The sequence below is a fragment of the Heliangelus exortis genome, chromosome 1 (genome assembly GCF_036169615.1).
Source record: "Heliangelus exortis chromosome 1, bHelExo1.hap1, whole genome shotgun sequence".
In the NCBI taxonomy this organism is placed as follows: Eukaryota; Metazoa; Chordata; class Aves; order Apodiformes; family Trochilidae; genus Heliangelus; species Heliangelus exortis.
In genome coordinates, this window is record NC_092422.1 from 94,091,972 (window position 1) to 94,115,385 (window position 23,414).

At 38.6% G+C, this 23,414-nt stretch overlaps 1 protein-coding gene across 2 annotated transcripts in view; it reads left to right on the forward strand.

Moving 5' to 3' along the window:
* Positions 1-23,414, forward strand: part of ADAMTS5 (ADAM metallopeptidase with thrombospondin type 1 motif 5) — a 198,310-nt gene that overhangs the window by 25,855 nt on the left and 149,041 nt on the right. The window contains exons 3-8 of one of the 2 annotated variants that reach the window (XR_011728088.1): positions 2,034-2,201; positions 7,979-8,262; positions 9,497-9,680; positions 10,112-10,287; positions 10,898-11,073; positions 14,801-16,619. Coding sequence is in view for 1 of the 2 variants with exons in the window: in XM_071755105.1 (XP_071611206.1) it covers positions 2,034-2,201; positions 7,979-8,262; positions 9,497-9,680; positions 10,112-10,287; positions 10,898-11,073; positions 14,801-15,383 (1,571 nt within the window). In the remaining variant the exon portion in view is untranslated. Of the gene's footprint in view, positions 1-2,033; positions 2,202-7,978; positions 8,263-9,496; positions 9,681-10,111; positions 10,288-10,897; positions 11,074-14,800; positions 21,236-23,414 lie in introns of those variants that run through there. The other variant, XM_071755105.1, reaches the window with a different exon arrangement.

Below are 23,414 nucleotides of genomic sequence, written 5' to 3' on the forward strand. Positions count from 1 at the left end.
AAGTATTGCCAAAGGAAAGTGGGTTTACATATCAGAAGAAAATAAGCCCTCATCTTGCAAATAAAGCACACCAGTAATTAGACATGTGTTCTGTGTGAAAGTTTGACTTATCTTTTTGCAGCAATGTACTTGTGATACAGCATTGCAACAGTAGTTAGCAACAGCAGTAACAGGGAAAGAAATATTAATTCTCATCAGTGTTAACCCAGTTTCGTTCAATAAATTCTTACTAGCTTTTATAATACTACAAGGCCTTTTATTCAAATAGTAGATGTATTGACTGATGTTGGTAAATGTGTGCACATCAGGGGAAGAGAGAAAAAAAGAGAGAAATGCCTTTTTCATTCTCCTTCCCACCTCATCCTTAGTGGGGATTCAGTAGCTGCAGAAGACAGACTGGCTGTTCGTAGTCATCACTGGTACAACTGAGGTGACAGATCAGGTTCAGTTGCCACTTGTCACTTTTCCTGTAGCACCAGGTTAGAAATGCAGCATCACTGGGAGTCAGGCTGCCAGAAGATACATTGTCTTCTTCAGAGGGCAGAAACACTGATTTCAGATCTCCCGCAGCTTTAAGGCAGACTTCTGCTCAGATAGCTACTTCCCTAATCTCAGATATAGCTCAAAAGTTGGTGCTGCCTTCATGTCTTTCCTCTTGGCTTCTCCCTAACAGCTGATAAAAATGACATAATAGCAAGTTTATATAAGGTGAACAGGTAAAATGTGATGATTTTCTTCTTTTCCAGCCTGTATTGTAGGTATTATTATTTTTTTTACTATTGTGATGCATATTACTATGTGTATTATTATTGTGATGCAAATTATTATTAGAATATGATATCCTGCAATCAGTGTCCCTATTTGTGTCACTTTACAGCTGGTCTACAGCTGGTCTACATGAAGCTGATGGTATGTTAGAAGCCTTTTTCTTACTGCAAAACAATTCAACATGTCTCTTCACCTGCTATTTCAGGGCTTTAGGTTTATTTTTCTGCAGTGGCCTTCATGGGTTGTCTTTGCCCTTATCATTAAAGCTCTCTTGGTCTAGCAAAGACTGATTAATCATCTCCTGGCCTAGGTTGAAGACTGAATGTTAAGTTCAGGCTTGAGCTTCCTGCAGCTTTAGTTCCCATTCAGTTTTCTGTCTTTCGGATAGAAATTTGGCTGTGAAATAATCCAGTGTGGGCATGTAAATTAAAGTGAAACCTGATGTTTGCAAAGGGAAGAAAGCGTGTTGCCTGCAGTCAATTTTTTTTTTGCCCAGACATTGGAGAAGATGAGAGTCACTGAAACAGAAAAGGTTGCTGCTGAACTTACAAAAACTTGCCTAGCATCGGACTGAACTCCCTTGGGCATTACAGATTTTTGCATGTTCCATCATGTGCTCCTTTGTGTACACATTATTTTATGTTAAGGAGTATAAATATCCAATACCATATACATTTAAAATAAAACCCAACAAAACCAAAACCCTAACCAAAACAATTCTACAAAGCACCCTCCCACAAAATGAGACTTTCTATGAGGGAGAGTCTCTTTGAAAACATTTTTCAGATTGTTTGATCCTTCAGCAAGGAATGTACTGTAAGAATTTACATGTGGTTAGTTTAGTTGCTCCATAAATACCAGCATGTTTGTCAATTTAGAAATGTATGTTTTTTTAGAAATAACTTTCTAGACAGCTGCAGAACATCTTTACAGAGTGAAGTATTAGTGTTTCTTGCTGAAGAAGGTTTGGGAAAACAGTAAGGACTAAATTGTTAACTAATATAAATAAGTAAAATTAGTCTTCGTCAGGTTTTAATAGGCTGACTTTGATGACATGTCAGCTGATGGCTTACTTCCTTGTTATATGTAATGGCACAGACTGTCACAGCTTTTTTGTCTTCAAGTAGATGCCATGTTTCAAGTGGCCTGCTTTAGGCTGCTGGTCAAATTTTGAGAATGAATTATTCAATTCAGTTTATCTTGACTGTGAGCTGGTAAACCTTGTTTTGGATAGTCATATAATTTTATTTGTTTCATTTCCGTAGGGCACTTGCTTGGGCTTTCCCATGATGACTCCAAATTTTGTGAGGAGAACTTTGGCTCCATGGAAGATAAGCGCCTGATGTCCTCCATTCTGACAAGCATTGATGCTTCAAAGCCTTGGTCCAAATGCACTTCAGCAACTATAACAGAATTTTTTGATGATGGTCATGGTATGTATTATCACACCTTGTTTCAATTCCATGTTAGTTTTCACTGTGATCTCTTTTTGTAATAAGAACATTTTCTGCCAGCTTATTCATTCCCTGCCCATCCTCAGGACTGTCTTGTAAGTGCTTGGAAAACAAGGCAAAGGTCTAAAATTCTGGCAGACTCTCATCCCCTTTTGCATGGTACAAATGCAAGAGAAAAGAAACATTTGATGGTGTGTGTGTTGGCAATAATTTGATTTGGAACATGGAGAGGTTTCTTTAAAAGCATGAAGTTAGTCTTGTTTTCCCAAATGCCACAGGTGTGAGCTGAGAGAGGATTTGAAAGAGAGGACACAACAAAATGGCTTTTTCCTCACAGAAATGAAAATGGGTGGTATGATTTATTTAGCATTAGACCATTAATTATATTTATTATGTTTATAATGCCATTGTATTTATTACATTTACAGTGTCATTGTATTTATTATGTTTATGTAGAGGGGCTGTAACCAAAGATTAAGACTCCTCTATGATAAAAGTTTACTTACAGGAGATTACCTTCCAACTCATGTAACTAATATTTGTTAAATATGTCATTTACCCTTTGAAGAGTTAAGTGCAAAACTGTCGTTTTCCAAAAGCAGTAATAAAAAAGCATAGTTTTCAATCTTTAATGAATTTTAAAGTCTTCATTCAGCTCCCAAAGCAACTGCAGTTCTTAAATAAACCATCCAAATTCCAAAATCCTGAGATAAAGATGACATAATTGAGTGAATGGATCAAGTTGTTATGGCAACCAAAATGCTTATGGATAGAAAATATGGTATGTCTGCAGAGTGTAAAGGTTTTTTTGCTTTTAAATATTTTGTCAGCTAATTTAAGTGCTCTCTGAACTATTTTATCCAGTTTTCCTCTATTAGAGAATGACTTCATTTATCTCAATTTTATTAAATCCATTAATCTATACTGTCCTGTTTTATGGTCCATACTGCCCTGGCATTGACTTAATATTACCAAGTTAGCTTTCCCATATGAAGAGAATTTTTCCTTTATGAGTTTAGTTACTGAGTTAAAATACAGTTCACTAGGGTAAAAAAAGGAACCTCCCTTTCCATCCATGAATGACCTCTTAGAGAGTGAAAGGAACTCTGCACTGCATTGCCTCTTCTGTTCCTCTGCCATTGCAGATGAGTAGAAAGGTTGTTCTCATTTTTTTTCCTTTTTTTGTGACCTGATTTCTTCTCTTTCCTATGCAACCTAGCCATGCAGCTAGCTACTTTCACTTAAAATAAGACAAAGAGAGCATTTCACCCACCCACATCACCTTTACCTTGTTTGTAACTGGCAGGATGCTTGAAATTTGGACTCTTATCCATTAATGGGACCCAGTCTCAATGTGGAAGTAAGGAGGGTCTGTAAGAATCAGTCCTACAGGTCTATGTATATAACTTGGCCAATTTTTTTTTTCCTAGTAAAAGTAGTCAGGAGCTTCAGATTCTTCCAAGTTTCATGATAGTCTTCTTGTTCAGCATGAGTGCCTTTTTCCTAAATGCTAAGTTTAGTAGTCCTCAGTGACAGTGTTCACAAAGCCATCCATTCTTTGCTGCATTTAAAGGGCTTAGGATCTGTCAGTCTCTAAACACATGGGTTAGGGTACACTGATCTTTCTATTATTTATGAGTAGTTGTCACTCAGTCATGGAGTCTCAAAGAGTTATAGATATGATGAAATAATTAACAGAAAACTTGAAACTCCCCCTCTAGCTCTCTGGGAATTGATTTTATTACTGATGCTATTGTTGGGATTTCAAATATACAGTGTATATACAGTATGTATCTTTTCTTGGTAGATGAGGCCTTCAGAGACATTTTCTAAGTCTTACTTTCCTGTTGAGGTTTACATTATTTTTAGTTATTTATTTTAAATCAAATATTTGTATTAAAACAAACACTGTCTGTGAAGTAAAAATGGAAGTCAATTATTTAAACTGTAGTCTCTTCAGATTATTGTGCTGAAAAGACATACCTTTTTTTAAGAAGGGAGCTTCTGGTTTTATTTTATACCCCCATCCAGGGAATGAAACCATAGCTTCATGATTCCAATTTGCAATGTATGCAAAGTGTACCAGAAACCACAGGATCCTAGCAGAGCATGACGCTGCCTTTCAGACAACATTGAGCTGATAATGAAACACTGCAAACGTGCCATATTTCCATGTTTCCTTCAGAATAAGCATGTGTCTGCTTTTTGGACTGCTCATTTTTTTCCTTAGCTGGGGCAAATGTACTGTTGTATAATTGCAGTGTTTTCCCTCCAGAAGAAAATTTTTCCATTCTCCAACAAGCAGTATAAGGAGTTTGTGCCAGGTTTTTGGTCCAAATGGGCATGAGCTTATGAGCTGTGCTTTGTAACAAATAGGGCATGGAAGCATTGATGTGAAGAAATAAATAAGGGGCTTCATCTGCTGTTCCTCAAGGGGAGCACAAGGAAATTTGAATGAATTACAGAAATTTGAATCTGTGAATAGTATTCTACTATAAAAGAACAGTCAGTGTCTTATTAAAGCTTTAAGTTTCCTGCGTAGATTCAGATGTTCACCCCATACTGATGTAACAGCAAATATCACAGCCTTAACTCTGTAATTTCTTAACATCACTTTATCAAGTACTGATGTTCCTATTTTTTTAAATTTGGAAAGTGATGTTGGGGAATGGATTCATCTCATAGAATGTGGGTATTTATTATGTGGGTAGCTACTCCTAAGCTAGGTATTTAAGTTCCTACTGTAGTGCAGAGGGGTTTAATCAATGGCATTAATGGTTTGACTGATCACATCAGTTGCATTAGTGGTGCTGAATTACTCCATAAACTCATTTGCCTGAGTACTGAAACATCTGACAGCTGACTGGATTGCAGGCACCAGCATTACATACAGTTAAAGTCAACTAAATAAATCCCAATATAAATGTCTCATCCAAGGTCAACCATGAGATCTGGGGAAGATCATGGTGCTGATTCCCTGTCTCCTGAGGTGCACTCTGAGAACTATAAACACCATTATCATGATATGACCATTTGTTTCACACTCATGAGATGACCCCAGATGGCAGTTTAACATTTAGGAAGAAAAGGCTGTGTTAGTGTCCAGAAGGCAGAGACATTTATTCTCATCTGCTTTCAGACAACCCTCTCCTAAGGTACTAATTGCCTTTATTGTCATACCAACCATCAGGCTGGGGTATGATTGCTTGTGATTTATTGTGTTTAGTCACAGTGCTTGGTACTCTGTGCAACCTGAAAAAAGGACTATTTCAGTTTTAATTCATTTATATCATCGTTATCTGCTTCCTGCACAGTTCTTATTCTGCCTTTTTTTTTTTCCCCAAAATATATTGCACATAACATTGAGGAGAGATAATGAGGTGTCTTAATTCACACTGTCATCAGACAACAGTGGTGCTTTATTCCAGGGCTTATAGATTTTCTTTACTTCTCTGGAAAAGAAATGGGAATAGTGGTATATACATACTCTGTATGTTGCAGTGTAATGCAGTGACCTGAAGCTCTCTGCCCTCTCAACCAGGGGCTCAGGATCAAATCCATCTCCAACTTCTTAACTCTGTCTTTTCTGACTGTTACAAGTAGGAGGTTGGATCAACTGGCATTCAAAACACCTGCACTCCATTGCACCCTGTCTAAACACAGATTACCACTAATACTATCCATAAGTATAAATACTTCCTTCCCTTCCTCTTCCTCTTCCTTAGGCTTTAGAGGCTTTCCCTGTCTTCCATTTTCAATGTAGTGTGTGAGATCAGCTGGAACACTGGAACAACTGGCTTTATAGACATAAGTTGTGTTTTCTGAGAGGAGGATTGGTTAAAAAAAACTTTGGATCTCATTCCTCTGTGTTCTAAAGGGGAATGTATGCTATACTAGCCATGTAAGCTTATGAGACCTGTTTGTTATTCCCACATGGAAGGTGTTCAAGGAGGTGTTAACTAAAATGATTGACAAAAAAAGTGCATGTAAGGATATGACTTTCCTTTTTCTCTTTTTTTTCTCTAAATTTGTATTTCCAGTCATGTCAGTCATGGTAGGTATCAGTGGTGGGCAGCAGTGTCTGTCATGGTAAAATTATGTGTTATTATGATCTTTTAAAATACTGAATAGTGGTTGCACTTAGGAGTTTGGTAAGCACTGCAGTAGTGTATATAACTAAATATTGATGTGCTAGTGCCTTCCCACTGGCATCCTAACATTACACTAGATTTCTCCCTCTTCACAAGGTATATAAATGAGGACTTCCACTGTCCTTTAGTTTTACACAGTCTCTTTTTGACAGCAACTTTTGCCAATTATGTCCTTTTCAGAAACTCAAGGGGAAAAAAAAAATGTGCTCCCTCAATCTTGTCTTTAACATTTTACACTACAAAAGGCTTTGAACACTGGGGTACTTTTAATTATTTTTATCTCGTGCCACTTGTCTCATCAGTTAGTATTGGCACACCCTGTCTTCATTAAAAGTCACAGTAATCCGGATTAAAGGTAAGGCTGGGATAAAGCAGGGTGGAAGGACTTCCACAAGTTTAAAAAGACAGTTTTTTGGTTGTAAGTGATGGTGATGAAACAATTTTCTTGGGTTATTTGGCTAGTTGTCCTTAGTCGTTAGAGGAAGACAAGAACAATTGCATTAAGTGTGTGTTCTAGAAGGAATACATAAGTAACTGGGAAATGAGGTATTTGGTCTGCTTTAATTCACTGCCATCTCTTGAAATTTTGTCCCATATTTGTGTAGTGAGAATTTTATAGATAGCCTTTTTTCACCCATGACCTAACTGAGGAATACTGGTGTAGGTTCCAAAGTGAGGTAAATTGTGGTAAGTTATTTTGGCCAAGGATAAGTGAAGCTTGCCCAGACCACATATCCCTTTCATGAAGTGTAAAAGAGGTTACACTGAATAAATAGTTCTGCATGTCAACAAGTTTTTCAACGGTAACAGAAAAAAAATATATCTATCAGTATATCTCCTAGAAATTAAATGTGAGTTCTCAGAGTGCCAGATAAATCTTGACCTATGCAGTATAATATCAAAATACATATTCAATTCTTTATGCTTTTTTTTTCCCCTGTCTATTAGTTTAGCATAAAATGGATAGCCCTCTTCAAACTACTTCCAGAATCAGCCAAGTATCATTCATTACAAGGAAGCCCAGTCCTGATTTACTGCCAACATTAGTTTTGATATACAGCTTATATTTTACCTTTGACCTTGTAGGGTCTTTTTTTTCTTTTTTTTTTTCTTTTTTTTTTCCTTTTTTTTCAAGTGCCTCATTATGTACAAGTCTAGTTTTTGTGATTTTTTTGGCACCCCTTTAGAACCTTTATTATTTCTGATGTTCTGTCTCAAAATTGAAATTACAGCTTTGCTTATTTTGCCATGAATCTTCACCACCGCTGAAATCACAAATTGATAAATAGAGTGGAATGTGTTCAGAGCCAGTTCAATTAAAGGAATCCAGGATGAAAGGCCAGAGGGACCGGAGTAAAACTCATTTGCACCCTCAGATTGGAAACAGACACATCAACACCTGATACACTGCTTCGTGAGAATGCACTTGCAATAGTATGGCCTTGTCCAAAAGTTGATGACACCTCAGAGAACCTTCCTGTTCACATCAGCATCCTTTGAGTGAGATTCACTGTCATTATTGGTCTGCCTGACTCAGATGCCAGCTTTGCAGGACTGCAGAGAAAACCAGGAAATGTGTAATAATAGGTTGCTTGGCTCTTCTAGGTAACTGTTTGCTGGACCAACCAAGAAAGCAGATCTTGGGCCCTGAGGAGCTCCCAGGACAAACCTACGATGCCATCCGCCAGTGCAAACTGGCTTTTGGGCCCGAATACACAGTGTGTCCCGGGATGGATGTGTGCTCCCGCCTCTGGTGTGCAGTCATTCGCCAGGGTCAGATGGTCTGTCTGACAAAGAAGCTGCCTGCTGTGGAGGGAACACCATGTGGAAAAGGGAGGATCTGCCTCCAGGGAAAATGTGTTGACAAAACCAAGAAGAAATACTACTCAGTAAGTTACCAGCTGTGACCCTAAGGGATTCGAGGAGGCGTGACTCTCAAAGGTGCTGATTTTTGAGGGAGGGAAGGGGGCTTCATGGAAGTTGGATTGAAAGCTGCCTTACTTTATAGTGTGTAATTGGAGTGTTATCAGTGAGGGATATAGGGAAAATGCTGCTGAGTTTCAGGAAGCATGTTTTCTTCCTGAAGTATGAAAGCCTTCATTCCTGGAAAAATAGGAGTCGAGTCTCAACACAAATGCAAAGATTGTCACAGATCTATTCTTAGCTTCCTGACTTCTTTGCAATGGACTTGCAAGGTAAATTAAGTCTTCAATTAACAGCCCTTATCTAAAAGCCCTTATCTTGGACCACAGAGTCCTAGCTCAAGTGAAGAGCTAGATTGATGGAGTTCAACTCAAATACAATTTCTGGAGCAGAAAATTTTGTACCTATAGTGACAGGGTCACCTCTGTCAGCTTTATACGTCTGAAGAGTCTCTAGGCTCTTGGGAACTGTCACCTGCCCAGTTCAGATACTTCAAAATAAAGTTGGTAAACAGTAGCACTGCCCCCTCTCCTATACCCACCAGAGACATAGAAATTTGTAGAGCTTTGTGGAGATTATTTGCAAACTATGTGAGTTATTCCAATCAAGCTAAAGCCCTTTTAACATTAATTTTTATAGAATTATATACTTCTTCATGAAATATCTGTAAGTGGTTGCAGTATTCTTTTATGGAGTCAAACGAGTAGAGTTGCAAACTGTATCTGACAGCTCCTTCTCTTGCCCGTAATTCAGAGCAATACCTACAATTCACAATAACTGCATTTAATTAACCACAGGTTATCCTTATGAACATATCCTGATAGCTGAACCTCCTGGATATAGTCAAAGGGGGCCCGTTTGTGGGAACAGCAGAAAAAAGAGAGCAGCACATGAGACTATGAACACTACTTCTGGCGCGTGTTTGTCTTCCATAAAATAGGCTGAAGGTGGCTGTACAGAGCAAGGCTTGGTACTCCCCTGGCATGCTCAGTGCCAAATGAGATGTCATCAATGTGCAGATAAAAGACAGAGAATTACTCTGCTGATAGAAAGGAGGCTCCTAAGAACTGTTATCCTTGGTCAAGATGACCAAGGAATTTTGCCTTCAATTGATGAAAACATCAGCAGTGTCTTCGAGACGTAGCACCTTTCTTCACACACGGATGTTGTCCTTACCTCCCACTGTTCCATCTATTTCAGGCTTCAAGCCATGGTAACTGGGGGTCCTGGGGTCCCTGGGGACAGTGCTCCCGTACCTGTGGTGGAGGAGTTCAGTTTGCCCATCGCCACTGCAATAACCCGGCTCCACGGAACAACGGCCGCTACTGCACTGGCAAAAGGGCCATCTACCGCTCCTGCAACGTCCTGCCCTGCCCAGACAATGGTAAGTGCCTTCCTCTGGCTTCACAGACTGGGAATATGGAACCTCTGCTGAGAAGGAAAGCAGCAAAGGTCCACTGTAGTTTTCTCCAAAAAGTATTTGCCAAGGCAAGACATTCGTCAGTAATACAATACAGTAATTCTTCCCACATCCGCACGCTACTGCCATATGGAAAGGGTGTCATTCAAAATGACAAGAAATTTCAGTCCTGGAAAGGGGTCTGTAGTACAAACTTTAGTCCTTTAATTCCAATTATGTCATGGAAAGATGTCCAAGCTGAAACAGTTGAAGGATTTGTACAATCAGTTCTAAGTAAAGAGGCAGAGTGACATAACTTAAAAGTTATGTAAAAAATAAATTGGAATAATAGATGAGCATAATGATATTTGCAGCACGATCTGAAATAGTCACTAATGATGTGAATAATTCTACAGCTAAATCTTTTCGACAAGAGCAGTGTGAAGCAAGGAATGGTTATCAGTCTGATGCAAAGGGTGTCAAGACGTTTGTTGAATGGGTCCCCAAGTATGCTGGAGTACTTCCCGGAGATGTTTGCAAACTCACCTGCCGAGCCAAAGGAACTGGCTATTATGTGGTATTTTCTCAAAAGGTAACAGCATCTCCAATCATGACTTCATGCTCTAGTTTAGAAGTGTCCTGTATCTTAGAAAGATACAGGGAAACAAGGGAAAAGAAATTAATCATGTAACTCAAAGATCATCATTAGGGCAATCCCAAACACAATTACAGTCTGGGTGGAGAATGGATTGGGAACAGCCCTGAGGAAAAGGACTTGGGGGTGTTGGTTGATGAGAAGCACCACACAAGTGCGCTTGCAGCCCAGAAAGCCAACAATATCCTGGGCTGCATCAAAAGAAGCATGGCCAGCAGGGTGAGGGAGGTGATTCTTCCCCTTTACTCTGCTCTTGTGAGACTCCAACTCAAGTACTGATTGCAGCCCTGAGGTACCTAATTCAAAGAAGGACACTGAGCTGTTGGAATACAAGTGTGTTACAGTGAAGAGACCTCTCATTGCTTTCAGCCCTTTGCCAAATTTCATCTGCTTTTGTGCTGGTAATGTCAGAGAAACTCTGTCTGGGCTGTCAGGGTTGGCACACCGTTCTGTATGGCTAATATAGACCAGCAGGGTTTGCCAGTCAGATCCACAAAAACAAATCTTTTCCCTGGTAGCTTTAACTAATGATCATTTGGTTGCCTAGGTAACTGATGGCACTGAATGTCGACCATACAGTAATTCAGTCTGTGTCCGGGGAAAATGCATCCGAACTGGTTGTGATGGCATCATCGGTTCAAAGCTCCAGTACGACAAATGTGGGGTCTGTGGAGGAGACAATTCCAGCTGCACAAAAGTCATGGGAACCTTTACCAAAAAGAGGTATTGATCTTGAGTATTAGTAAACTTACCTTGTTGTGCGAATAGTAACTCTGCTATGTGCTTGCTTGCTTTCTGTCTCTAAATGCAATTTACATTCCTATGGAGGTTAAGCAAAAAATGTATATTGCCTGTGCTCTACTGCACTTTCCAGATGTTTACAGCTGGCCTCTTAACATTACCCCCAAACTGCCAAATAATCAACTGGCAAAACACTGTACCCAGTTCGTTTCCAAACAAAGTGCCAGCAGTACAGGTGAGCACCCCATTAATATGAATTTTGCCTGGAACAAGACCTAACATGTTGTATTACTTGCTAATCTTGCTGGCCAGATGGCTGTGGTTTCTAGAGTTGAGAGGAAAGGGAAGAGAGCAGTCAGTCAGGAAGTTGTTGGGGTCAGAATAATCTGGGCATCTCTGAAACTCTCTGTTTCACAGAGGATGCTGTGTTAGCAAGTTACTTGCTGAGAATGTGTTTCATGCCATCAAACTTTGAATTACAGTAAGGACACCCCACCTGATTTAATGACTAAGAGCCCTTGTGTAGCTACTGGAGTGAAGCAGACAGCGTAAGACCACAGCTGTAAGAGTTGTGCTTAGCAGCTCAGAGAGATTATACCCTAAAAACACCTTTTCATGCTGCTGAGTATATGTGGACTTTGGATGACTAAATGAGAATTAAACTTAGGCTTAAACATGGCCTTTGCTGTATCCCTTCATGTCCATTGACATAATATCAATCTTCAGGTGGATAATTTTTAAGTCAAAATGTCTACAGCATCTATCAATAAGACATTTTGCTTTCAGAGATCAGCTTTTGCCTATAATAAAACTTAACACAAGTGAAATAAAATGAACCATCCCCATGGTTTTCCCTTACCAAATTGAGAGCAGCAGTAAGCTTTGTGCTGAAATACCAATGTTAGGTAAGTCTGCCTTCTGTCTGAACTTTTATTTGCCTCCTTCAATTCTTAAGATTCATGAAAAATTAGGGGTTTTAATTACAATTTATATAGATTCCAAGCTCTCAGAGGACTGCTCTAGTGATCTACTCTTAGAAACTTTTAGTTGACAGTTTATACTCCATATCTGTGATTGCATTAGGGTATCAACTTTTCAACTGGACATAAGCCTGATTTTTGGTTTATAACTTCCAAATTCATACATAGAATGTTGAAAGCTACTTGAAGTAGAAGTTGAACTTGAAGTTGAAATATGACTCCTAAAATGTCCTTTTATTTCTACTCATTTCAGTAACAATTAATAGCAGTCAAAAATGGCTTTGAGAGTAAACTTATTCGAAAAATTAACATAACTAATCTTCCTTCTTGTAAACTAATGATCACTCACCTAAGGGCCAAAACACCTCTGCCAAAAGAATAACTTTCCATCCAAATTAGTAATTATTTAAACCAAATCTTTTCTAATTTCTAAACATGGAAATGTCTGGGATCTCAACACAAAGAAGACAGTGTGAGCTATACTTTATGGAATTGTTCAGCCTGGAGAAGTCTCCAAGGAGAACTTACAGCAGCTTTCTGGTATCTAAAGGGGCCTAGAGGAAAGCTGGAGAGGGACTTTTTACAAGGGCATGTAGTGATAGGACAAGGTGGAGTGATTTTAAGTGGAACAAGGGAGATCTAGGTTAGGCATCAGGAAGAAGTTCTTAGTGTGAGGGTGGTGAGACACTGGCACAGGTTTCCCAAGGAGGTTGTAGATGCCTCATCCTTGGAAGTATTCCAGACCAGGTTAGATGGGACTTTGAGAAACCTGGTCTAATGAGAGGTGTCCCCGTATTATTCAGGGGGTTTGGAACTAGATGATCTTTAAAGTCCCTTCCAACCCAAAACATTCTACAATACTGTGATTCAGTAATGATCCTTGTGCTGGAATACAGGCTCTGGCAAAAGTTAAAAGGACGCCATAAATTTCAGTGTGGACAGATTTGTAGCATAGTCATACTTGGAAATGGTGAAATTCTATTGTAGTTGCTTCTATGATGTTTCCATCTTACTCCTCAAATCATGCCTTTAGCTGAAATGAGACAGGTCAGGGAGTAAAATATTAATTCAAACTGAGTGTATCCAAAATGTAGTCCCATTTAGAAAGTAAGAGTCACCTTTTAAGTAACAAGTATTTTCTAACTCGATTTTGATTGAATTTGGGGGTGACAAGAATTTATTTTTCTTTTTTTTACTGGAAATACGGTTTGAGACTGTTCCCTTACGTGAGTAATTGGCTTTAAAATTAACCTCTCATTAAAATAGTGAAATCATGGTTGTCCTCGAACTGTTTTTACGTATGGAAGGGCAGTGGCTATAGTAGAATTTTGTTTCCTCCACTGAAAATAAAACCTTCTGCATTGCCGTCCATTGTAAACCAAATTGTAGCAATCTGTACATTAAATGTACTGGGAAACCATTAAAGGTTCAAGGGGAAACTAGTATTTCCTGTTACAGACACTTTCTATAACAACATTTGTTTGTCCTTTTTTCTTTTAAAGTAGTTGAAATGTAATCTTCTGGTAAGCTTGTTCCTTAAGAACTTTTTTTAAATGCTGCATGCTAAATAGTCAGAAGTTGGGAAGTAGGAGTTAAGGATTAAGGATGCAAATGCTTCTTTGTGCACATGGAATGTTACAGGCTTTGTGGAGATTACTTGAATTCTCCAGCATTGCTTTTAGCTTTTGACCAAATAATTTTGTAACCTTAATAACATATTTTAATAGGTTTTTTTCTACTCTTACACAAAATTATTTCCTGTGCTTTAGAGCGGAATCCTCTCAGCCTGTTTCTTGAAGATTTATGGAGGTGCTGAATCAATAGTTCCAGTCATTGTCCCACCACTGTTGGAAATAGCAGAGGAATGGCACAAGTGTTTAATCTGTAGCCTCTGCAGTCTCTACTTGTGCAGCCACGAATTGTTGAAATTACCAGTCTGTTCTTTAAACAATCCCAAAGAAGACCCCCTCACATTTATATACTTATATTTTCTATTTTCTTTTTTTTCTAGAATATCTAGTGATATGTTCCAGCACACTTGCAGCTTTGATTGCTTGAGACTTTTGGTAGAAGAGTTAAATATATTTTTCTAAATCTAAAGTAAGATACTTCGTTAGAAGCAACTGAGATAACTCTTTGTTGGTACAGATTAAACATTTGTGTGCACCTCATATTAGACTCTCAGCAATTAATCTTTGGCTTTATTAGTTTCAAAGTAAAAAAATATTTTTCTCAGTGATCAAGATTGCTTTTAAATGTTCCCAAAGTACCTCTACCCAGCTGTGACTCTGCTGGTGCTTTCCTTAATCATCACTGTAGTACAGACAGCAAGAAACAGCTGTAAGCAATGCATATCTCATTATCTTTCCTTGACAGCCAAAGCGTGTGTCATATTTCATATCTCCCACCCTTTGCTGAAATATATAAGCTACCTGTTATTTTTAATTCCTCTTGTATCTGACACGTAAAATTGTTTCTAAAGCTAAATATTAAGCCATTTGAAGTGAGTGTGGTAGAAATTTCAAGAACATAAGGAACAATGCAAAAGACAGATAGTGGAGCCCAGTGAAAATAGTCTTAGATGAGCTTCAAGCCAGATGGATTTAAGGGCTGAACTGAAACGAAGCAAGATGTGTCGTGCTAGTGACTTCATTAGGTTTTGCAGTAAGGTTTGAGGTTTATTTCACACTAGCTACTGAACACTCTTTTTTGCCCCCTTCTCTGTTCAGCAAGGGCTACACAGATGTAGTGAAAATCCCAGAAGGAGCAACCCACATCAAAGTTCGGCAGTTCAAGACCAAGGACCAGAGCAGGTTCACTGCCTACCTGGCCCTGAAGAAGAAAAACGGTGAGTACCTTGTTAATGGAAAATACATGATCTCCACTTCAGAAACAATCATTGACATCAACGGGACTGTCATGAACTACAGTGGCTGGAGTCACAAGGATGATTTCTTGCACGCAATGGGACACTCCGCCACAAAAGAGGTTCTTATCGTGCAGATACTTGCGACTGATCCCACTCAACCAGTGGACGTCCGCTACAGTTTCTTTGTGCCAAAGAAGCAAGGGCAAATGACTAACTCTGTCACTGGCAGTGGCAATAGCAGCAGCAGCAGCAGCAAAGTAACTCCCCAGCTGCAGCAACCCCGCTGGGTTACGGGGCCGTGGCTTTCTTGTTCTCGAACATGCGACACAGGATGGCACACCAGGACTGTCCAGTGCAAAGATGGGCATGGAAAATTAGCTAAGGGATGTCTTCTCTCTCAGAGACCTTCAGCATTCAAACAGTGCTTGTTGAAAAAGTGTTAACCTGTGGTTGTGATCTTCTTAAACAGAGATTTGAGTAAGCCATCGTTGACATACTGGTATTAGGTCTTTCCAGACAGAGAGAAGCAAAGGCTTCAATGTACTTAGATACAGTCTCAAATTATGGGCAGAATCTGCCTATTTGGACCAAATGAAGATGTGCACTGCTTTAAATAATAGTAGGGTGATCTTAATATGTCAAAAAACTTAAAGTTGTTATACGCCCTCTGTGTCTGCAAAAATATAAAATAAAATAATGCAAAAGAATTAAAACTAGTGAATGGAGAATCCTGGGATATTTGAAGGTTACAGAATCATCTCCCCTTTCTCACCTACCTCTAATAGAGTATGTCCTTGTAAAATGCCACATCTACCCATAATGCCACAGTAGCTAGCTTATTTTATACTGTTTTGTAAATATCTTTCATTTGGTATGTCACTTTATATCACTCAGTTCTATTAAGAATCAAAAGAAAAACCACATAAGCAAAGTGATTGACCAAAGTATATCTGCAGCCATTGTGGACGTGGTCCATTCTTCAGAAAGGGCTGCAGATGTTTTACTGGAAAATTAAGAGCTTGCTGCTGGTTTTAAAAAGTAGTATCTTTTTATTTTGACAAGAGGAAATGCATTTTCATGCTAGGAATTTCCTGACAGCAGATCATTATTCTATGACAAATATCGTGTTTCCACCAAGAAATTCTCAGAAGGAGCATTACAGCAGCTTGCAGACCAGGGATCTTCACATGTACATTTCTGAAATACCAGCACCATCAGTGACTCCTCACCATGTGTGTGTCAGACACACATAGAAGGAGGATTTGGCTGCAAGAAGGAATTTGTGTAAACTTTGCTTGTAAATCTTCCACTAGTTACAGCCATGTCACACACAGCTCGGGGTCCTTGTTGTCAGTAAATAGCTGGTACCTTCTTTCCATAAAACAAAGACATACTGTATTTTGTAGAAACTAGTTAGAGTACCAAAAATTACAGGTAAGATAATCAAGGGTCTTTTAACTCAGATATTCTGAGGCTGTGTTCAACTGCTTTCTTTGTTATTTTCTCTATGGCTTCCATCTGGAATCTAACAATGTGTAATGTACCTACATCTTCTTAAGAGGCTATAAAGGTCAAAAAAACACAGCAAGCAGTTAATATTCTATCAGTTTTGTCCATCATGTCTAACTCTGGTATTCATCTTACCAGCAAAGGTTTGTAACTATTTGTCTTCTTTGAATGTTTTGTGTGTGGTTTGAGGTTTGTTTGTTTTTTAAAGCAGTAGAAGGCATTCATGTTTTGTATATCTACTACATTTGGGAGGAAGAGGGGTCACAGGGAAGTCAAACCACATCAGGATGTGGAGGACTTGCCTAATATCAATAAGACTGTTTCCACAGTACAGGCAGTAGCTGGTAATAATTTTTATTGGCAGCAACTTCTGAATCCCTGTATTGCCGGGTAGAAGTTCTGTGACCGAGGATCGCAGGGCATTTCACCTCATGGAAGTAGCAGGTGGAGGCCTGATAGCAACCCTGTTAAAATTGCTTCCTTTTAAATCAGCAGTCTTTGAATTAAGCCCTAGAATAACAGGTACCAGAAGAAATGGTTATTACATGCTGATGAAAAGGGAATCCCATCTGTCTTTTATTCCTTCATTCATCCACATGGGAGAATATAAGATTGCAGGAGGATTTTCAGACAAGCCTCATATCTCTTTGCCAGTGGTACTCAAGCTCTTGAAATATCCCAAGGTCTTCTGAAAATCCCAGTCATGAAATCAGTAGAGAAAACTTTCTGGCATATGTAGCAAGGGCAGGTCTCACTCCAGGCTGACACAAACATGTTTTTGCAACTGTGGCATGTTTGTATGAACTCTGAGAAAGCATGTGATGGTTTCAAAACAGCACAAGATTGCTACATCTGCAAGTGTGAAACCTGGAGAAGTACCTATTTTTGTACCCTGTTCCAAATAAACAGTAAGAGGGGCAGGGCCTCCTCCTCTGCCTAAATGAATTACAAATTGATGTTACCAGTCATCTTCAGTTTTGAAGGGTAGCCTTCTTACTAGTAGTCCTTTGCAAAATTGTGGATCTTAAGGAAAATTGTCTGTGATTCCACCCTAAGAACTGAGATCAAGTCTCTGTATATTTGCAGACTTCTGGAAAGATTTATGCTTTCTTTATCTATTAACATAAGATCACTTTGAAGTGTCTTATTTTCAAGTAATGTAATTTTTATACTTCCATATGTATTATACATCTTCTAGAACCTCTCAAAAAAGTTGGTAATAAATAGAAACCATCATGAGAAGATGAGTAAGGAGACTTAATGTGTCTCAGTGTAGACTTTAACATTTGTCTCTGCATAGAGCTGCTGTATTAAGTGGCATTTGTTTTTCCTGTGTTTTATTGAGTAGAGACAGAATGTGCAAGTATGTGTGTTTGCATCATGGTAATAATTTATTATATATTCAACAGGATGAGTAAAGCTTTTGGATGCTCTTCAGGCTCCAGAAGAGTAATACCATACACGGGTATAAATTTAAAGCTTCCTGAGATCAAAAGTATCTTTTTTTTTCATAGAAAGAGTTTATTTATAAAAAATAAATAAATATGAGAACAAACCACTACAGTGATTATTCCCTTTTCACTGGTGCAGTAGTGAAACAAATTCACGTGAACAAAAAACAGTTGCCTTTATACAGTGAGGGGGCAAATGAGATAGACCAAGGAAGAAGCCCTGAAAGTGTAAGATAAACTCAGTCAGCCTGCTGTAGTTAACACTTGCTTTTTAGTTCTTTGTAATCAGATTCCAGTTCCAAATCTTGCTTTTGTCAGACATATCTATCTCATGTAATTGATGAATGAAAACTTGGTGCAAGATACATGACTGTCATTTCAACCTCTGTTTTCAAGTTGTCACTCACACTGTTGTGTCATTGTTTACATTACTACCAAGTGTTGTCAGACAGGATTCTTAATTGGCATCTGGGGGATAGAAACCCAGACTACTGCTCTTTCCATAGAAAGAAGCAATCCTCAGTTTAAATTCACTGCTGGCCTTTTGGGATACATCTCCAGGACTCTTAGGTGGAGTTGGACCCCTAAACGTCAGTAGTTTATAGAGCATCTGCTTCTCAAATACAACATTCTCATTAGGAAAAAGCCTATCTATCATCTTTGGTTTGACTGTATAGAAGAATTCACATTTAGCTGCCCTCCTGCGGAAACAGTTTTATCACAAGGGGGAGAGGGAATTATCTTGTGGATTAATCAAAACTGTAAAAAAAAAAAAAAAAAAAAAAAGCAACACAGCACTGAAAAAATAAAATAATTTATTGTTTTTACAACTGGTATGTGAACGGATGTAATGATTTATTTATTCTTATTTAACAAAATTACCAATTGTGCAAATTCTATATTTAAAATGTTTTGCTATTGACTCTGTCTCTCTCGCTTTCTTTTAATTTATGCTTCAAATTTGTGTTGAAAGTACGCCTTGTGAGTTTACATAATATATGGCACTGGTTATTTTTTGTATGTTTTTATTTAGAAAGCTTTCTGCATGAAATGGGAGTATATGTGTATACATGTGTTCACACTGTATAGATGTATATTCTTTTCCTGGTACCATCTTTTTCTTAGAGAAGTTGTAGATTTTTGATTTTGTGACACCTCATGCTCAAAGCTCCTCATTACACTTAATTTCAAAAAATCTTTCAACTAGCTTGTCACCAAAAAAAAAAAAAAAAAAAAAAAAGGAAAAAAAAAAAAGAAAAAAAAAAAAGAAAAAAACCCATAGCAGTTCCTAAAGAAGTCAGACAACAGGCTCACTTTGTACAGGTGTGTGCAGTTCATGTTGCACCCCTCAGTGATTTACCACCAAAGCTGGCAGGAGTCTGGCCTTTGATTCAATGAAAGTTCAGGCTTAGAGTAAGCATTCCTCTATATATGAATGAAGTTTCTCTGACTTGTCAAGGTGGCAAGTGAGTCTCCTCTCATGAAGCTTCTTATGCTTAAGAGAAAACACTACACTGAAACTCCACGTGCTTCTTTAAAAATATAGTTGAAACAGTGTATGATTTGGTTTATGAAGACTGAATCATTAAAAAAATACTCTTTCCACATTTATAAACATATATAAATATGTACATATGGCTGTAAAAAGTTAAAAGACCAATTTGGAAGACTTTGCATCACACCAGGCAAAGTCAGACCCAAAAAAGTCAGCAGATCATGTGTTCCCAGTGTTTCCTTGAAAATAATGTTATCTGCTTGCTTCCACTTTTCATCCAGTCCAACTACTGCTGAACTCAAAGGAACATGTATTGGGCCTAGTTAAGGAAAAAAATGCAATATAGACAAACCTACAGCTTTTCTAGAGTTGCCAGAGTGCATCAGTGTGCTCATACTTCTTACTGGTTATATTTTCAAGAGGATTTTTTTTACCGTGGGTACACTGATACTAGCTTGTATAGTAAAGCTAGTTCAACATCCTTGTTTTGAATAACATTGAAAATGCAAATATTTCTGGTTTATCACATGTACCAGTAACGGCTCTTAATGGCAGAAATTGTGAGGTCTGCATCTGGCACCACAAAATGTAGCTTTAGGATTTAGAAGTTCTTAGGAGAAGTGTAAGTTATCAGGGATAGCATGCAAAGTTTGAAACCCCCCAATCATATTCTTATCCTTTCAGGTGAGTGGTTTAAGAACTTATGTCCAGGTACTCCATGGCAAACATATCTGTACTGTCCTGCTGCAGAGTTGCATGTTGAAAACAAAACTCACAATGTCGCTTGCCCTGGAAGCTGTCCATAGAGTCTCACACTAACTGTAAGGACACTAAAATAATTTCCACATACATCAGCTTCACATAATCTGTGTCAAAACACATATGTGGGCATGTGTAGAACGTAACTGTGGCTAAATGCAAATATGTATTTTTGTGTGTGCATTTGTATACTTGTGTATATACAAGTACATACATGTATGTATATACACAAATGAGTATTTGGATCTCCGTTACTCCCACTCACAGGGTGAAATAGTTACACTGAGTTTAATTATGCCTCTGGAAATTCAGAATAACTTCATTACATCATTTGGCTTTGCAGGAGCTGTTTCAGACTTCCGCTGCTTTAAGTGACAGCCTAATTTGTCTGTTAATTTATAGGAACTGGTTTACACAATGTATCACATGAACTGTGAATTTTTCAGATAGCTTGTCATATGAAGCATACTTATTGATATTCAAGCATTTAAGCATTGTTAAAATCCCACAAGATACAGGAAATAATATACTGAATTCAAGTAAGTTGGAAACAACATAACGTTCCTGTATAGCAGTAAATCTGTTTAATTTCTATTGCCAGGTCATCTACCTAACATCAGATAAGATAAAACAAGAGAGGTATTGTAGGGAAGATTAATGGAAAAGCACAAGATTTAGTCTTAGTTATTTCATGTGCCTCTTTATACCGTTCATTGGTGTCAGCATATTCTGGGAAGCATCACTGTGCATCACATATAACTTGGCTGAAATACCATCACCCTTTGAAAAACCAAGATGTGTCACAAAACCTTTTTCCATCCTAGTACGTGTCTAATAAAAGAGAGCTAACAGTTTTAGAGCACTACTATGTCAACCAGTTTACATCAGAAATAATGTTATGCAAAATATAAATTCATTTGAGATGAATTGTACAAGGTCTACACTGTACTATGACACATTGAAGGCCAATATTTTGTTTTGTAAACTTACATATGTATAATTTACCAGTTGTAATCTTAAAACATTTGATTCTGTGATTTCAGTAAAAGTAATAAATATAAACTGTATCATAGGTCCAAAATACTTGTTCTATATGGTATATTTGTGAGCTACTGATTGCCATTTGTGCCGTAGGAGGGACAGATGAGCAAAAAGAGATGGAGCTGATCCCTACATTAAAGCACAAGTATTCTTCCTCTATGTAAACATTGTACTTCAGTTGTAGTGGTATGAAGTTCTGTCAAAAGTGTCTTTGTGAGTCAGCAAACATAATAGGAAAGCACAAAAAGTGACATTTGGTGCCTTGCCAGAGCCTCAGAGTTCTGATTTGCTGCAGTCCAGAAAGATGGTACATACTGGTGATCTCCTGAGCCTCCCCAGAGCCCCTATGGAATCTAAAGGATCTGTCCAAAAGCAACACGCTGCAGAATTAGTGGATTAGATATTCAGAATGAGATTCATAATTAGCCTTATAAACCAAACTAAGAGTAGCAAAAACCATCCAGAATGGGTAAATGTGGTGTACAGTGCACGCAGAAGTAGTGGTACAGCATGTGTGTTGCAGGAAAGATAAAAGAACACTGAGGGGACTGTGCAAGGCAGAGCTGAATATACACTCTAGTTGAAGTGTGGCTCTTAAGATACATAATTACCAAGCCTTACTTTCCTAATAGAACCATATTGTTATGCATTATAATTCAATTTTCATGCTGATTTCTTGCTTTCTTTTCTCATTCCACAATGCCGAGTTAAAGTTTTTCTTGTTCCCGAAAATGATGCTTTCTATCCACAAATGAAATCAAACTCATCCTAGCTAAATCTTAGCACATATGCATGCCTAATATATTGAATGATGTCATTTTTACGAATTTTGGATTTTTCCTTTTTCAAATGTTGATGGTTTGCTTTATTTTGGTTTACAAAATGTAAATTAATTTTATTCGTATTTACAGAAACAATAGCTAGGAATGGCTTTTCTTCCTTGCTTGTTCAACCAACCAGTGAGCAGCTCTGCTCAACAGCAGTGAGACTTACAGAGCCACCAGTACCTATAGAGAGGCACAAGGTTTAAGAAAGATGTGTCTAATAATCTGTTACACTGAACAGAAATTTGCTTGAACCACATCCAAATGGCTGGAAGGGCCCAAAGAGTGGTGATCGGTGGAGTTAAATCCAGCTGGCAGCAAGTCACAAGTGGCATTCCTTGGCGCTCGTTCCTCAGGGACCATTTAACATCTGTTTAACATCTTTATTGATGATATTGATAAGGACACAGTGTATCATCAGTAAATTTGCAGATGACACCAAATTAGGCGGGGATCTGCATGAGCATAGGGCAGCTCTACAGAGAAACTTGGACAGACTGCATTGCTGGGCCAGTGTCAACAGGATGGGCTTCAATGAGGCCAAGTGCCAGGTCCTGCACTTGGGCCACAACAACCCCATGCAGTGCTACAGGGCTGGGGAGGTGTGGCTGGAAAGCTGCCAGGCAGAAAAGGACCTGGGGGTTCTAATTGCCAAGCAGCTGAATATGAGCCTGCAGTGTGCCCAGGTGGCTGAGAAAGCCAATGGCATCCTGGCTTGTATTAGAAATAGTGTGGCCAGCAGGAGGGAGGTGATTGCCCTCCTGTACTCAGCACTGGTGAACACTGTTGAACATTGTGTCCAGTTTTGGGCACCTCACTATAAGAGAGACACTGAGGTGCTGCAGTGAGTGCAGGGGAGGGCAGAGAAGCTGGTGAAGGGCCTGGAGAATGAATCTTATGAAGAACAACTGAAGGAGCTGAGACTGTTTAGTTTGAGGAAGAGGAGGCTGAGGAGAGACCTCATTGCTCTCTGTAACTACCCAAAAGGACATTGGAGAGAGGTTGGTGCTGGTCTCTTCTCACGGGTAATTAGCAATAGAGCAAGAGGGAATGGATTCAAGCTGCAACAGGGTAGGTTTAGACTGGACATAAGGAAGAAAGATTACACAGAAAGAGTGGTCAGACACTGGAATAAGATGCCCAGGGAGGTGGTTGAGTCACCAGCCCTAGATGTGTTTAAGGGTTGTTTAGATGTTTTGTGGGATATGATTTAGGGGATAACTTTGTAGAGTAGGGATGATGGTTGGACTTGATGATCACAAAGGTCTTTTCCAACCTGAAAGATTCTATGATTACAAGAGCACTGTCCCACTATATATATGTCCATATATACAGACAGCATTACATATTTGTAATATTGCTATTACATAGTCTGTTTTCCTGAAAACCTTCTTA